General features: G+C 32.7%; 2 protein-coding genes across 2 annotated transcripts; one reads left to right on the top strand and one right to left on the bottom strand.

Moving 5' to 3' along the window:
- The first annotated feature begins 1,369 nt into the window (after window positions 1–1,369).
- LOC104104525 (endoglucanase 2) lies at window positions 1,370–6,861 on the top strand. The gene is made up of 7 exons (XM_009612632.4): window positions 1,370–1,587; window positions 1,707–1,944; window positions 3,029–3,312; window positions 4,216–4,653; window positions 4,788–4,929; window positions 5,618–5,784; window positions 6,254–6,861. The coding sequence occupies exons 2-7, from the start codon at window positions 1,731–1,733 to the stop codon at window positions 6,584–6,586; spliced, it is 1,578 nt and encodes a 525-aa protein (XP_009610927.1). The 5' UTR covers window positions 1,370–1,587; window positions 1,707–1,730; the 3' UTR covers window positions 6,587–6,861.
- Window positions 6,862–9,232: 2,371 nt separating this feature from the next.
- Window positions 9,233–13,882, bottom strand: LOC104104524 (cytokinin riboside 5'-monophosphate phosphoribohydrolase LOG1-like). The gene is made up of 7 exons (XM_009612630.4): window positions 13,506–13,882; window positions 12,549–12,646; window positions 12,408–12,438; window positions 11,534–11,633; window positions 11,176–11,246; window positions 9,739–9,882; window positions 9,233–9,621 (listed from the first exon to the last, which is right to left on the bottom strand). Exons 1-7 carry the CDS (start codon window positions 13,650–13,652, stop codon window positions 9,523–9,525), a joined length of 690 nt encoding a protein of 229 aa, XP_009610925.1. The 5' UTR covers window positions 13,653–13,882; the 3' UTR covers window positions 9,233–9,522.
- Window positions 13,883–17,971: the final 4,089 nt, after the last annotated feature.

Genomic DNA, 17,971 nt, shown 5'->3' with positions numbered 1-17,971 from the left:
TTGCAAATAACCCGCCATTAGATTAGAGGAATTACAAAATTCAACATATAAGTTCAAAATTTAGCGTAATTATTCTACCTGTTTTTATTTTATATACTCCACATTATTAAACGGAACACATAACTTAAAAGAAGAATAAATGAGAGAGACTTTTGATACAGACCACGAGTATCCTTAAACTTTATAGTTTTGAACATCTCATTACATTTCTTTAGCTACAAGAGGTACTATTAACATAGGCCTCTATAATAGTATTAGATAAATATTTTTTTGTCCAAATTATGTATTTGTATTAAGAAATTCATTAAATATATAAGAATACTTAGTTCAAAATTCAGTCAGCTAATTCGATTATTATTGTATATTAACTTTATATTATTGTAGGAATTCATAAATTTCAAATATTAGACCTGTCTCTGACTAATAAAGGTAAAATTTGAATTGTGCTACTCTTTTTAAAAAAATTAAAAGTTGGAAGAGTGTCAAACTTTTGTTAATTTAGCAGCAAGTTTAATCTTGAAATGTTATGAATTCTTGAAATACTACAATTTCCTATAATAACTTTAATATTTAGTGATAGTGAGACAAGATCTGTCCGCAGTCAGCACTCTACCAATCTGTCAAATGGCAATCACTAATTTTCTTTTTCTGGCAACTAACACTATTTGTGAGTAGCTTTCGATGCACATGTAGTACCAATCGACAAAGCACCGTACTAACAATTTTAGCTTAATAACAACTCAATCATTTGTATGGAAATTCTAAAATAGAGATTCCCAAACTTATTCAATTGAAATTTCAAAGTAATAGTTGTTTTATTTCGATTTTTGAGGACCAAACAATTTACTTACTTTTTATACTTATAAATAAATCATTTAATTATTTCACAGTAGTGTTTGACTCTATAATTTTTATTTTCAAAACATAAGTAAATACTCCATTGTTTGATCGTAGATCTAAAATAGCAATCAAGTCAACCATTGTCCCAAGATTTATGTTGTGGGACACAGAGTAACCCGTACAATACTTTGTCTACTTTCTATTTTCAGAATATGGTTTAATTTATATTTAAAATACTGAGATATTTGTCAAATTAACTTCAATAATTCCCATCAATTTGTTATGGAAAATAAATTTACCCTCTTTACAAAATTCATATTGTCCAAACTTGGTCAAGGATTTCGTTACATCTTCAAAGGTTGTTGAGATTTCCCTAAAACCAAAGTCAATTATTTTCCTCCACAAATCTCGTTATTTAGATACTAATAATAACTCAAAAACACCTTAATCAATGGCATTATCGTCATTCTCCTCAACTGTACGGAAAGCATCTTGAATCTGAAGCTATATCTTCTTCTTCAGAAAAATTTGTCGGTGCCCCGTTCTATCACATCTACCTCAAAAAACTCTCCTCTTATTTTTTCCATTCAAATAACCAATTTCATTTTCCACAAAAAAACACTCCAAATTCTGCTTTTCTTATTTATTCCTTTTTCCTACATTGCCTATTTCTAATATAATTCTCCATTTTGTAAAGATAACATTTTCTTTTATCCCGCATTGCTACATGCGGGAATCATCAATCAGGTTTAAGCATACCCTCTTCTCAATTTCTTGTTTTAATTGATATCTGTTTCAAAGTTTCAATTTTTATTAGATCTGAATGATAAAGTTTACATTTTTATTATTATTTTTTGGAAATGCAGATAAATTTGCGAGTGAATAAGAAAATGGGAGAGAAATCAAGAAAAGGAGGTTGGTGTGGTTGGATTATAGTTTTAATAGTGGTAGCAGCGGCTGCTGGAGCCATTGTTGTACTTGTTAAAAAGAAGCATAATGGTTCAAGCCCAGATGCTGCTCCTGTTCCTGGACCTCCTGGTTCTCCTACCAAGAAATATGCAGATGCTTTGAAAACTGCAATGCAGTTCTTTGATGTACAGAAATGTAAGGTTCCCTTTTGTCATTTTGAAGTAGTTTTGTGTTTTGTGATGTTTTGTGCTCATTATTTAGATCCCTGTTGAAAGATTTTCATTTCCATTACTGCAGCTCACTTGTTTGGTAGTATTAGTATTTGATTTACTCTCCTTTTCTTTGAATACATTTTTGTTTTTTACTCTTGTGTCGTAGTAACTTAGACATTGTCTTGATTGTTCATTTGTAGTTGAAGTGGCATCTAATATTTCCTGTTAAAGTTTGTGTGACGAACGGATAGGCACTGCGAAGTATTGTCTTGCCTGCACGCTGGTGTAGAAGGATTTGTTTTGAAAATGTATCTTATATGATGAGTGAGGGCAGGGATTAGGGAACTTATTAGCTGTCTAATGTCTCCTTGTAATGCGGGACAAGGTGTGTTGCTATCAATAGAGTTCCTAGACGAGGGGTTTTGAAAGAGGGATATGGCGTTCTCTCCTTTGAACGTCGGACAAAGGTCTCAATGTCATGGCATCTACAGATCCAGGTGGTGGTATCAGTAGGTACATAGTTCTTGTCTCCTTCTGATGTGATGATACCAAAAGAATCACCGATTTGAGGGATTTGTCAAGATGTACATAGTCTATGTTCCCCAGAGAACGTCATTAGATGACGAATGGATCTGCCAATGAGTCTTCATGAGGTATTATTATGCCCACACTAGTGGTGTGGGAGCTTTTCCCGCAAATATGCTTCATGCAGTCTGTGACGTGAGAAGTTTTAAGTTCCATGTACCTTATCTCTTCCCAATGTGCGACAAGGTCCTATGGTGATGGTATAAACAGCCACGCTTTGCTGTGACTGATTGTTATAAGTTTCTACTGAGGATGTTCCTATTACTCCATAATTTATTATCATAGTTATCTGTACCATCAATCAGGTACTGTTCAGATCTTATTGAAGATTGATCTATAAACATATTGAAATGCCATTGGTTACCCCCTAACTGAACCTTGTTGCTTCACGTAACTTGTTTTCTTGGCTTTTCTGGTTTTCGTTCTTTTGAATTTGTACGTTGGGCTCACATTTTAAAGGGTGAAATCACTTGATATTTCAGCTGGGAAGTTGGTAAATAACAAGATATCATGGAGAGGTGATTCAGCTGTCAAAGATGGAAGTCAAGCAAAGGTGGACCTCAGTAAAGGAATGTATGATGCTGGCGACCACATGAAATTTGGATTTCCTATGGCTTACACTGCCACTGTATTGTCATGGGCCATCCTTGAGTACGGTGATCAGATGAAGGTTGTGGACCAATTGGAACCTGCTGAAGACTCACTCAAGTGGATTACGGACTACCTTATCAATGCTCATCCAAAAGATAATGTTCTTTATATTCAGGTTCTTTTCTCAATTTTCTCTTTCTAGTACGCTTTTCTTGCTGCTGCTGCATTCAAGACATATGACCTTCCTTTACCCTTCCTTCCCTCTTAAGGATCCGAATCTGTCTGAAGCATGCTTTTAATGCGTGAATTACTTGATGGCATGTGAATGTGGACCTTTGGAAGACTGCTAATATTTAGAGACTTCATTTATGAATCTTCCTTTTTTCTTCATGGAAATAATTTGGAAGAATTCTGATTATGTCATAGTGGAAGAGCGAGTTCACCTAACGGATATAGTGAAAGAGTTCATGTAGTTTATCACCACAGTTTTAATGGTGCAGAGGAGAGTGTCCTTATTTCATGAACTTCCCCTTTTATTTAGATTGTTAACTACTCCACATTTTGATCAGTGGCTTGCTAAGGGCTAAGATCGCTCAATACAAGTGAAATGATAAGATGTTGGTAAATATTTTCTAATTTGAAAGCTGACAAAAAAAAGTATTCTCTAACGTGAAAAGAAGGCTCAGTTATAAATGGTATGAACTATATTACTAAGTAAAAGACGACAAACTCTAATGAACTATAATTCATGCAGGAGTATCTTCAAATTATTTATCCAAGTTCGACTTCATGCATTATGTCATAGATCTACTCTTTCAATATGTTAATTAATAATTCGGCACTAATCAAGGAGTCTCAAGCACACTATTTATTTGTAAAACCACCATGCTGTTTCCATTTTTTTGTCAATATTATAGAGGAGTGTTTAAATTTGAAACAGGTGATATTATTCAGATTATATGAACTCTTTTAGTTGTTAGACAATTGTTTTTTTCTGTTTTCGAACGCCAATCACGGTGATGCTTCATTTGATCAAATGTGCCGCAGTTTTTGTTTCACAAGCTCGACTCTTTGGCAGGTGGGTGATCCTGATGCTGACCACAAATGTTGGGATAGGCCCGAGGACATGACTGAGGAGAGGCCTCTAATTCAGATAAATGCTTCTGTCCCTGGAACTGAAGTCGCTGCTGAAACTGCAGCAGCTATGGCCGCAGCATCCCTTGTGTTCAAGTCCAGTGACTCGGCATACTCAAGTGATCTTCTTAAGCATTCTAAACAGTTGTTTACTTTTGCTGACAAATATAGAGGTTCCTACAGCGAGAATATTCCTAAAGTCGCAACATATTACAACTCAACTGGATATGGGGATGAGCTCTTATGGGCAGCAAGCTGGCTATATCATGCAACTGGAGATCAATCATATTATGATTATGCGACTGGGAAAAATGCAGATTCTTTTGGTAATTTTGGAAATCCAACTTGGTTTAGCTGGGATAACAAACTAGCTGGTACTCAGGTATTCTATTTTATCTTGGTATATATAAGCAGTGTGTCTTTTGGATGTGAATTACTCACTTTGTTTTTGATGTTTTACACTGGAGCTATTCAAAGTAAACAACTTGAATAAGTCAATGACTGCTTTAATTGCAGGTTCTTTTATCGCGGGTCAGCTTCTTTGATTCGAAAGGCACCTCAAACTCGGAGACACTTCAAGAGTATAGGAAAACTGCAGAAGCTGTAATGTGTGGTCTCTTACCAAAATCTCCAACAGCAACATCCAGCAGAACTGATAGTATGACCCATCCAAGCTTAAGCTCTATTTATGTTCTTCCTGTATTCTTCCCTATCAACACCTTTCTATGAGTATTGAGCAGATACTTGCATTTTTATTTGGAGTTGCTGACTTGCATAAGTCAACATAAAACAAGTCTATATTTTACAAATTGAACCTATGTTTTTGCCCTATTTTCCTCTTTGTAATGGCTTGTAATATAGAAGACAAATTCACTATAAGTGATGATTGAAGCAAAAATCAAGAAAAGATGTATGAGTTGTAAATAAAAAGGCTGAAAGTCTGCACCTAACTAGAACTAAATGCAATGAAGTAGAGAGATGAAACTACAGACATTCAACTTTTCTTTTTCATATTCTGTTGGGGCATAAACTTCATGATACCACTTTGACTGATGGTTGGAAAAGTATTATCTTCTTCTCTTATCATTCACTATATTTAGTAAGGAAAGAAAACTGATTGTGGTTTTAACTCTATCATAAAGCCTGTCTTAATTTTTTTTCCTAATTGATACCCTTTACAGCATCCGTCTAGTAAGGAAAGATATGAGCTTAAAAGGGTAATTGTACTGAATGGTTAATTATTTCATTTAGTTCCACTCTCATTTCAAGCAAATGTTAAGAACTCATTTCATTACTTTACTTGTTACCTAGTCTTTGTTACTCATTTCAAGCAAATGTTAATGCAGGTGGTTTAATATGGATAAGTGAATGGAACGCATTGCAGCATCCTGTAGCTTCTGCCTTCTTAGCTGTGCTGTACAGTGATTACATGCTCACTTCTCGGACTGCAAAAATAACTTGTAATGGAGACGCATATACACCATCTGATCTCCGGAAGTTCGCCATCTCCCAGGTACACTTCTTGGTCTTTCTACTTACTGAGAAGAGATATATATATATATATATATATATATATATATATATATATATATTTTGGATATTTGATCTTATGTTTTTTCAATAAGCATCCAACAACAATGTCTCAATCCCAAGCATGTTGGGGTGGGTCCGTTATATGAATCCTCAATCGTGTTGCTTCATTTAAGCGCATCTCGATCCAATATCATGTAAAAGAATATTAAAAACAAAAATAAAAGTACTAGAGTTTTCTATATTTCTACTGCCATTTAAATTTCTGATAGGACTAATAGACTTCTAGAAAACATTGGACCTGAAATAAACGTATTAACATGACTAAAACTTAATTCCAAGTAATTGGTGTTTTCTATGTAGATCTTTTTCTTCCATTGTCCCTATTTTTTGCTAGGTCTGGTTTTGAATTTACGAGCTTACAATTTTGGAAATGTACCCCACCTTTGTAGGCTGATTATGTATTGGGTGACAATCCATCGAAGATGAGTTATCTCGTAGGGTATGGTGACAACTATCCACAATATGTTCACCATAGAGGGGCTTCCATTCCTAAAGACGCTGATACTGGTTGCAAAGACGGTTGGAAGTGGCTAGATTCAACTGAACCTAATCCAAATGTTGCGACTGGAGCGCTAGTTGGTGGACCATTTCTTAATGAAACATATATCGATTCGAGGAACAACTCAATGCAAGCAGAGCCAACCACATACAACAGTGCTGTCATTGTTGGCCTTCTTTCTGGTTTGGTTACCACTTCCTCTGTGGTTCAATCTTTCACATGAGGTGATAGCCTTCACGCGTGTGCCACCTCATGTTGTCTTCTACCGTACCTAGCTGCATACATAATTTTTTTATTTCTTGTAGCTCCTTGAACACATATATAGGTGCATTATATATCTGTGTATGTTAATGTTTTTGTGTACACATTACCTGCTCTATGTTACTGGTATTCAATTTACGCGCTCAACAGGCATGAGTTTTTGTAGTATTAGTTTGCTCAAAAACATACTACAAAAGTGCTAGATATGAGAAATTTCCTATGATGGATTTAGAGGAACTAGTTCTGAGTATTTTTTGTATTTGCAAATACTGGTTTGGCCATCAGTATCGCTTTTTAGTAGGTAGTCGAGTGTGTGTCTTCCCCATACCAGTAGTATTAGTAGTTAGCCTTGTATTCTATTACTGATCTCTATAACTACATGTTGATCATTCTGCTTGTTTTCTTATTATCTTATTGTTGCTACCGCTTGTTGCTACTGCTTCCTTTTCATCTTTCCTTGAGTCGGGGGTCTATCAGAAACAACCTCTCTACCTCAAGGTAGGGGTAAAATCTGCATACACACTACCTTCCCCAGACCCCACTTGTGGGATTATTTTGGGTTTGTTGTTGTTGCCATCAGTATAGCTTTATTTTGATTTCGATTGGAAAGAACAAGAACCAATCTCAGACACCACTTTGTTTTTGCCGTTTAATCTTGTCTTCTTGTCCAAACACAGTCCATTTAAAACATCTTATGAAAAATGATTTGATCTTTCATGAAAGTTCAATTCAAACTGATGTGAAACTGACCAGAGGCAAACATAGTACATACGTGCCACTCCACAGTGAAGCTAAGCTAATCCCAAAATCTGAAAGTGTATACATGATTGAATAAAAAGAACAGCTTTAAAAGAAAGTTGCAGAAGTTGAATGTTTTCTTATGTTGGGTTCCAATCACTATACCAACTATGTAGCAAAATGGAGAGGTCTGTCCGCATATGCAGTCCACTGTTTTGCTGTAATCTTATCTTGTTTCTAATTTGGTATACTACTGTATTAATATGCATGTGTTAAAAAGTTGAGAAGGGACACTGTGTTATGTTATGTTTACACAAGTGTTATTCACACAAGGCAAACATAGTACCCCTTATCTTGCTTTTTGTTTTGCTTTTGCCTTTTGTTGTTGGAAGTTGGGACTCAAGTCTCTTGCCTAGTCAAGTTAAAGGGTAGATTCATCTGCTCTATTCTGTTCTTGTTCAACTATTTAATAATGTAAACTAGTTAACCAAGCACATCCCTAAGGGTGTGGCCCTTCCACGGACGCTGCGTGAATGTGGAATGTTTTGTGTACCGAGCTGCCCTAATTAACCAAGCACATGTTTTTTTCTGCGCCTAAATTGCAAAAATCAATCCATCAACTACGTCTCAATTCCAATTAGGTGGAGTCGGTTATTCATCATAACTAGACTAATTTTACACACACTATCAACCTATTGCAACCTTCGAAAAAGAGAATATCAATTCAACACCGATCTGAAGATCCCAATCCAATGAACACACAAAGCGGCTTGACCAAAGGGTCAGAAAAATAGGATGACCGAGTTAGAACATTAGGAACCTTACACACATGAAAGCAGCTTTGTCTGTTCAGAGGCGGGTTTAGCAAGAAAATTAGGATGAAGTCAGTTAAAAGGGAGAGTGTAGTTTTCAAAAACTAGGGGTGTTCTCTTAATTGTTTTAATTCGGATTGGTCACTATCAAGTTCACATCGCTGAGTTACATATAGTGTTAGTATATTATATGAAAATTTAGGATACTGAATTGCAACTAGCTAGGAATGCAAAACTAAAATGAAATAACCACCTAGTGAAAACAAGGATCCAATAGTTATGAGAGTATTATGCAAAAAATATGAGATTTCACAAATTAAGATACAACAAAAATACATTGTTCTCCCTAAATTTGTAGTATACATGTAATATGAAAGAGACCAATTTTGGGAAGAAATATAATTTATAGCCTTAACCCCACTCTCTTCAACTACCAACCATTCTATGCCACTTTGATTTCTACTTTCTGTAGTGGACTTTGAAACTTCCTAATTCTAATATCTTTTTGTTTTCCTTCTTTTCCCCCAACTTATCAAAGTCCTTTATTAAATTGTGCTATGATATCATGTGATGTTCTTACCTAAGTTTTTGGATCTTATTTGTTCTGTTTCATGTTATTATTTCTTTTTCATGATTTATGCATTATTATTTTCTTTTCAACAATATTGTGATTATGTTTTTTCTGAACGGAAGGTCTATCAGAAACAACCTCGCTACCTTCACAAGGTAGGGATAAGATTGCCTACTCACTATTCTTCTTAGATCCCACTTGTGAGATTACATTGGATTTGTTATTATTATTGTTGTTGTAATTATGAATACTATCTACAGTTCCTCATGAATCGTGAGGTACATGTTTCTCACGAAGTTCTCATCTCATGCACCTTTACTTGAAAAAAGAAATTTACAAGTACTAATGTATACATCAATTTTCTATTTTTTTTAAATAATAATAATGGTATCTAGATTAACTTGTGTCCGTATCGAATATAACATAATGAATTCAGAACTTTACAGTGGGTGAACTGTAAAATCCAATTGCGGAGAAGGCCAAGAGATAAAAATAAATATGACTCGTGCAAATAACAGAGTTTGTTCCAAGATAAAGATCCATTACTACATAAACAACAATCATATACAAACAGAAAAACAATTACTTGTACTACATCAACTTTTCCTGTTTAATCAGGCTTTGATTAACCTAATGCACAAAATGGATCAACACTAAACGAAATAATTATGTAAAAAAATTTTCTGTAAACTAATCATTAACAGCAAGTTAAAAGTGCTGCGAGTTCAAGTGTACTACACTTCTCTATAAATATTATCTAATCCAAATTTTGAAGTATCAACGAGCAATTTCCAATTTTGTTGTTGTGTAGCCTAATTGTTGCTCCATTTCCCAACTTAATTTTGGTGCCACCCCATTATGCTCCGGAACATAATCCTACATAATTAAACCCATTTAACATGTTAAAATAGGCAAATTAATACTGATTCAAGATTTTAAATCAGTGAATACATAATATCGTTACGCCAAAGCGTGATGAATCATGAGTAGTACCTCAAGCTTTGACATGAGTTCGTGGGCAGTCGGGGCAGAAATAATTATGTGACGGGCAGAGGGTGTGACGAAACCTTCATCAACAGCTTTGTCTATAAATGACAATAATGAATTGTAGTAACCATCTACATTAAGTAAACCCACCTGCATTTACGTACAACACAAGTTAATTAGAAAATTTAAGAGAATAATTCTTATGGTCCTACATCAATTAGGAAGAAAATACTATATTCGGTCCATATTATCTGTCTTTTAAAATTTTAAGTATCCTTAAAAGGACTTAACACAATATTTAGAGGGTGTTTGGCTAAGCTTATAAGCTGATCAAACTGGCTTATAAGCACCTTTTGGCTTATCTACGCGTTTGGTAAACACTCAAAGTGCTTATAAGCTAAAATCAGCCATAAGTCATAAGCCGGTCACCCCCAACTTATGGCTTTTCAACTTATAAGCACTTTTAGTTTGACCAACACTTTTATTAGTTTATCCTTAATAATATTTTCTAATTCACAAAATACTTTTCCCAAAATAAATTTCTTAACTTTCTCTTCATTCCATATTCGTTATTAATTCTTTTCTTTACAAAGAAATTTTTAATTTTTAATCTTTTGAAAAAGATTCAAGGGTATTTTAGTCATTTTAACAAAAGAATAGCTTATCAGCATTTTTTAATCAAACACATCAACTGCTTATTATCAGTTTCAGCACTTCTATCCAAACACGTAAATGCTTATTTTAAAAATCAGTTTCAGCATTTAAAAAAACTTTTCAGCACTACAAGCTTATCAGCTATTTACAATCAGCTAATCCAAACGGACTCTTAATCGCCTTAATTTTAAGCTATTTGTCTAAACAATCCTTAATCTTTCCGCAAATATATCACTTTATTAACACTTCACTAATTGACAGGAAGTGTAAATATAAATATAATACTCTCTTCAGTCCACTTTAATTGATTTTTTGGCCTATTTTTATGTGATCCACAATATTTGATTTTTTCAAATATGAAAAAGACAAGTGAGATTTGCTCAGTTGGTAAAAGCACATTCACTCACGACCGTTAGGTCCTGGGTTCGAGTTACGCTGGAGGGAAAGTGTGGAAACACTATAAATCCTCCTAATTTGGGAGGGGTTTAAAAATAAATAAATAAATATCAAGAACGAATTAATTTCTTTTTTTTCAAAGTTGCTCTTGGAGTAAAGAGCCTAAGAGTATTTGTTGTATTTCTAATGAACAAATTAAGGTTAAAAAGGTCAATTATATTGTTAATTAATGTTAAAAGGCGAATTCTTTAATATGTGTGAAAACAACCAAAAAAATTACTTAAAGTAAACCGAAAGATGTACCATTAACAAATCACTTTTTTTCCTTCCTAAAACGACAAATATTTTGAAATAAATTCAGTTTATCGGAACAATTAAGACTAGAAATCGTACTGGTTTATCATGAATGCCTAATTGAGCCCAAGTAATGACTTCTAAGAGTTCCTCCAATGTCCCATATCCACCTGCAAACAAATTAAGATGAGATTAGATTAGAATTAGCTGTTTCCCAATTAGCGACTGATTTGAATTATTAGTTATTAAATGTAATTGACAAGACTGTTTTTGACTGTTTCCATACTTGTGAACATTTTGGTTTGTCCACTTACGTAATTGATTGATATATGTGTTAAAAAAATGATATGATATGAAAACAACTAAAGACTTAGATAATTACTTTTTTAAAATCGAGATTTAAGAAAGAATAAATAGTTAAGTAAAATGATTAAATTTCTTTTAAAAAAGGATTAACCTGGTAAGGCTATAAATGCATCAGCTTGCCTTGCCATTTCTGCTTTTCTTTGGTGCATCCCTGAGACTGCCCTCACTTCTCCAACACTCTCTCCTGTAATCTGTAAAACTAAAATAGTATTAAAAATCACATTATGAAAGTCTAGTCTAATATAAATTTACATAATTAATGTGAGAATTGAAAATTTTTAGAGTCATCAAATGGGCGAGTTAGATCAAACTTGGGTAGATAAAATCAGTAGAAGAATCATGATCTAATTCATCTAAAGTTTGCTCGGGTGAAAATAAGGTCAAAGACCGTCATAACCCAATTCGTTCAACATGACCTAATCTACCTTCCTTTTATATTTTATTTTTTGAAAAATATGAGAAAACCATTATTATATTTTTTTCTTAAATTATTAGCTAAAATTCTTCTAAATTTTTTCAATCTTTATTGTTGATTTTTCATGTTAGGCTCGCATTTTGATCAATTGGTTGTACACTATTTTTTTTTTTTTTTGACCTAATAGTTTGATCGGTCAATTTAGATTTAACCTGTTGATATAAACCAATAAACGAATAATATTCTAACCCGTATAAACTTGGACGGATTTGGTACGTTACTTGAAAATAGATTAATCTTGTCACCTTTTAAAAAGTCCAATTAGATTATTGTCGTAGACATTTTGACCAAAACAATTTGCTACTACTAGTAGATGAGAATGGTCAATATTTGACTGGTAGATATGTCAAGAAGAAACAAGACAGTACAAAAAGTATTTGTACCAGATATATTAATATATCCAAAATATATGTACTAACTCAACAATAAATGGAGCACATAAATATCTATAGTGATAGTTGCTGTTATAACAGGTACAAAGACAAATTACCTCTCTTGGCATAAGAGTTTTAGGAATTACCCTGCCAAGTAAAAAAAAAAAAAAAGGAGATTTATATTATTGGAGAAAATTTTAATAAAAACAAAACAGAAATAAATGGATGAAAAAATATAAAAATAAAAAATTTGGTACCCTAACACGTGGCGGCCACCATTAAAAACAGCTTGAGAGACTAGACCCATTAAGCCAACACTTCCACCTCCATAAACCAAGTCGATGTTCCTTTCAACCTGTCAAATATTATAATTTATTTTAGATTTTTAATTAAGACAAGTGTTTTTTAAATATATTTTTAATTAGAACAAACATTACTTGTCTGAATTGCTTACTCCACCAAATTCAACGTGAATCCCATTTAAAAATAATTACTTCACGTTAATCTTACACATCACCAACTGTTTTAATTTTGTAACACCAAATTAATCCGACGTTATTTCTTAATTGCAAAACCCAAAAAAAAAAAAAAAAAAGAACAGCAACAGCAGAAGGGGGGAGATTGACTTGTATTATATAGTACTGAATTGCTTAAAAGTTTAAGCTATAGTACAGAAAATACACATATTTTGATGCTGAATCTTGTTATGTTATTGAAACAATAATCCATTGATCTTCATTTTTAGTTAAATTCAGCTTTCTCCATGTTAATGAATTTTCTTCATATTCAATAGTACAATTGAAAATACAAGTACATAAATTCTACTAGTAATTAGTTTCTTACATGCATATTGGGAAATCACATGAATTTCAAGAAAAATTGTTGTTTGTTTAAACACAAAGTAGAAGGATGACAAAATAGGTGAATTCAAGATTCACGTTCAAAATAGTGTAATTTTATTATATATACATTTTAAATATATTTATATGTATAAATAGTTTGAGCGGAAAGTGAGCAATAGTAAAGTTGTATGTATGTGACTTATAGGTCGTGAAAGCAGCTACTAAAACTTGTAATATGAAAGACTGTCTACATCACACCCTTAATGTGCGATCTTTTCCCTTACCCTACGCGAACGCAGAGTACCTTGTGCACCGGGCTGCCCTTCAGTCTTATAAAAAATGAAAAAGAAGAGAGGAATAGAGGAAATATACCAGTTGGTTGCCAAGTTGAATAGCAGCAAGCTGATAACTAGGTTTGTTGCCAGGACTACTCCCACAAAAAACACATATTCTCTTAAATCTTGAAGGATTTGTAAGCTGAGAAGAAGGGTTAATTTGTGGTTGGTGATTATTTTCCATAAGAGATTTCTCTGCTTTTCCTTTCTTATTTTAGCTTCTGATTCACTTTTGATTGTAAGTATTAAGAGGGAAAGAGAAATAGGAGCAAAAGGAATTTAAGTTTATGTGGAAAACGAGGTGTTTGATTAAGAGGAATTTAAGTCAGCAAGTTTTCTTTTCTGATACTTTGAATTGGAAGCAGAGGAAGTAATAGGCAAAGAGGGAATGTGATATGTGAGAAAAGATGCTATGCTACTCGATCTTATTATTGGTCCTTTTTTATATCCATAAACCCATCCACTTTCCGCCTATAACTTTTGATCTTAATTTACCCATGTTTTGGGACTTGGATATTCTTTATTCTTTAGAATTACGAAAAGTAACATGATGATATTTACGGTCAAACTTTTTTATAACAGTCACGTTTATTTCAAATATCTTGTCTGCTATAGCAAAATGTTGTTATGGAATTCACATATGTATATTATAACTTAACATGAAATTTTGATTTAAAAAAAAAAACTTAATTGTTATAGAGGATGACTGTTATAGAATAGTTTGACTATATTAGCATAGTTAAGGAATAATTATCCCTTGAGTACAATCAAACATTTAAATATCACAATTCGAATTACAGTGTAGGAGCTAGAATTCAAATATTTCATGATAATTGATGTTTAATTAGCTTTTTTGAATCCTTATTAATTTTGTCAAAAAGAAACAAATATAAATATTATCATTAATAGAATGGTCCAATAGTTAAAAGGTTACAACATCGATTTAACCTCACTATTTTTGTCATTAATTTTACTCATTGGATTAATATGCATTCGCTCTATTGAAAGCTTACTGAGGGTCTTTGTGCTTCCTAATGAAGAGAACTCTATTTTTAAGGTTTGAACCCGATATTTCTAATTTTACAAGAGATGAACCTTTAACATTCCAGTTAATTGTGCAAAACCAAAAAAACGAGAAAAAGAAGTGAAATTACTAGATACAAATTTGAAATTGAAAATGCAAAAAATTGTCACTTTCAACCTAAAGGCAAAGAAGGTGCAAGGAAAGGTTGTGTAGTGAAAAGGGTCCACCTCTTCCTCTCTACATCGTGGCAATTTGCAAGGGCAATTGGGAATTAACAACTTATTCTTTATATGTATTTTTTTCTCTTTGTCCTTCCCCTTCTCTTTCCTCTTTTTCCCCTTTTTTCTTTTCCTTTTTATTTTTCCTCATTTATTCGTTTATAATTTTCCTTATTTGTCACCCATATATTATTTTAAATAATCGAGGGTTCAGGGTAGAGAGGCCAAAGCAAATCAATACAACAACACAAAGAAAAGTCGAAGAGGATAAATTTTAGTGTGATTGGGAACCATACTGTCTCTTTTATTATTTTTTGTCATTTTACTTAATGTATAAATTAAGCAGTTTATATGTGTTACGTGTTTATTCTCATCCATATATAGTTTGGTAGGAATTTTTCTTGTTAGGGTATTATCTTTATTAACGTTTGCACAATTCGTCATTAAATTTTAGAAACGGATAAGATCCTATATTTAATTTTTTACTTTGAGAACACCGACCTAAACAAATTATTTTCATTTTATTAAGATATTGACTTTGTTTTTCTGGTTGTTTGCCCGTTCATTTTGAGGTTCTCTAAGCCAAGATCAGTTGTTAATTTGCATAGAATTAGTGAGCGGTGAAATGTCATAATTTTTTCTATTGGATGAAAACTATTATGTGCCGATAGCGTTCTCTCGTCTTTAAATAGTGAATCACCAAAGTTAAATTCATCTTGCGCCAGACATAAGACGATGATTGAAATCAGACTTGACTACGGGACGAGAACTCGTTCATTTTAATCCCCCTGTGATCAAGCAAGGTCATATTGAGACTGGGAATATCAACGAACGCTCTTTTAACCCAACTAACGATAATTCGTCGTTAAATTGCATGTATTGAAATCAATTGACTTCGAACAAGAAAAGTATAATTGGCTTTCGTTTGTTGAATTAACGTGTAAACACATTTCAATTAGTGTGAATTGATGTCACAATAGAAGCAAAGAGGAAAAATAAAGGTATAAAGTGAAAGTTGAAACCTCTTTTTTTTTTTCCTAAAGAGAGTAGATGGGATAATGCCAATTGTCATGGCACCTAAAGATCACAGAGGATTGGTATGAAATGGGTCAGGAGATGGTGGGCCGGGTTGAATTTTAATAGGAAAAATAATATTGTATAGCTGCCGTAAAAATAATAATCAAATATATATATATATATATATATATATATATATATATATATATATTAAAATAATTTCTGACGTGGATTAAAAGTGATAATAACTCATTTTAATATTAGGAACAAAATACATTCTTTGACGGTGCCGTACGAAAATCACATGTCTAACCAGTGGTCCTTTTTAATTGGGCCACAGCCCCTTTCATCTCTAGTAAATCCAGCAATGCATCAAAAAGCCTTTTCAACCACATACTACCATTTCAACCTCTCTATTCCTTTTTATTCTCTTTTCTCTAGCTTGTTCATTTTGGTTTTAAATATACTTTGCCTAATGGTTACATTTTTATTATTTAAAATTAGAAAGAAAAAAAAAGTTTCGAACCATACACGTATCAGTATGCAGAAGTTGATAATTTGCTTTAAATACTCCCTTGACCAACAACAACATACGCAGTGTGATTCTACAAGTGAAATATGAGAAATGTGGGATATATGCTGACCTTACCCTTATCTTATGTAGGTAGAAATATTATTTTCAATAAACCCTGTTGCTTTCAATAGATCATTGGCTCAAGAAAAATATTTTCAAAATAGGTTTAAAAATACTCCCTTGACCATAGGATGGAAATAGAAAGTATGTGGTCAAATACTCAAATCATCTACTTTATCATTTTCATTTATGCGGCACTATTTTCTTTCGGTGTAACTTTGAGCGTTCCTCTTTCATATGCAGTAAAAATAAAAAAGTAAAAAAATGTATAACTAGATAATAGTAATCAAAAGTTCACTAAAATATAAATTATCATACTATAATTTGATCTCTTGATATTTGGACTATAGTTTGAAACAGAAAGATAATCTCTATCTTACTAGCATAACTCAAACTTTATGTAACGACGAAGTCAACAATTTATATAACTTACTTATTATTGTTAATATTTACTTTTCAACTCCATATATGGCATCAACTTTGAGAAATTTTAGAGGCCAAAAGTTTCATTTGTTTGGCCTCTAGAAGACTCTTTCATCCAAATTAGGGTCCATGTTCCTTCACGCTATCCTTCATTTATTATATTTCTTTGGTCAATATCCTTCATTTATTTAATTCGTTTTTGCCATTCCAAAGTTTAAATAAATAAAAATAGTTTTCCGAAAATTTAAAGTCGTATGAAACATTGAATTCCGACCTTTCCGTCAAAGTATAATAATAATTGTAACACTGAATTAGAAAAAACAAATGAAACATATCTATTACTACTAACACTTTATCAAGTTTGTAAGACAAAGACTGGCCAAAAAAGGGAGGACGGTTTGCGAGTTATTATCAGTGCGTCACATAACAAGATTAGGTTTATTTGTGTCGATTAATTGACTTAATTACAATAACCATAATTAGGAATTAAATTAACTCGTGGATAAATAGTCTTACCCTATGTGGAGATTCCATATTAACCTTGTGGCACGGTCCAATCTCACATCTTATGACAGTCATTATCGAAATATAGTGTCGGAAACAATAAATTCACAAAAGTTTAATTTTAATTAGGACCAAAAGAGTTTAATCTTTGATTCTTTTAATAAACTTTTCTTGTGTATAAATGTCTTAAAAAGTTTAAATTTCCAGTTTAGTTTTCTTGGAAAATGCAAAAATAATCCCTCTTGTTAAATCAATATGTTAAACTATTTGATGAAATCATAGTTATTCCGTGTGTTATACTCCTTCCCAAGTTTTGTGATGCAATTTGATTGAGCACTGAGTTTTAAAAAAAATTTAAAATTGTTGTCTAAATAAATCATAAATATCAGAATGGATATAAATTATCTTATAAAAAATAAAACAAAAATTTAAAAATAATAGACTCCTAGAATTTAGAATTTAGCCCAAATTTCACATAGGCCTAATCTATGAAAATTTTGAGGTCTACAAATGCCACCTACTTCAAGGTTTGTCGAGGTGTGGGCTTGCCGAAACTTGAAGACAAGACTTGAAGTACTCGATCATCGCACAACTGATTTTGAAACATTTGATTTTTGATTTGCAAGAGAAAGAGATGAAAGGCAGAACTGGTCCCACTGGGCGTGCCAATTTGTTTACAACAT

Source organism: Nicotiana tomentosiformis, chromosome 4 (genome assembly GCF_000390325.3).
Source record: "Nicotiana tomentosiformis chromosome 4, ASM39032v3, whole genome shotgun sequence".
In the NCBI taxonomy this organism is placed as follows: Eukaryota; Viridiplantae; Streptophyta; class Magnoliopsida; order Solanales; family Solanaceae; genus Nicotiana; species Nicotiana tomentosiformis.
The sequence above is the reverse complement of the archived record's forward strand: the minus strand, read 5'-3'. Positions and strand labels throughout refer to the sequence as shown.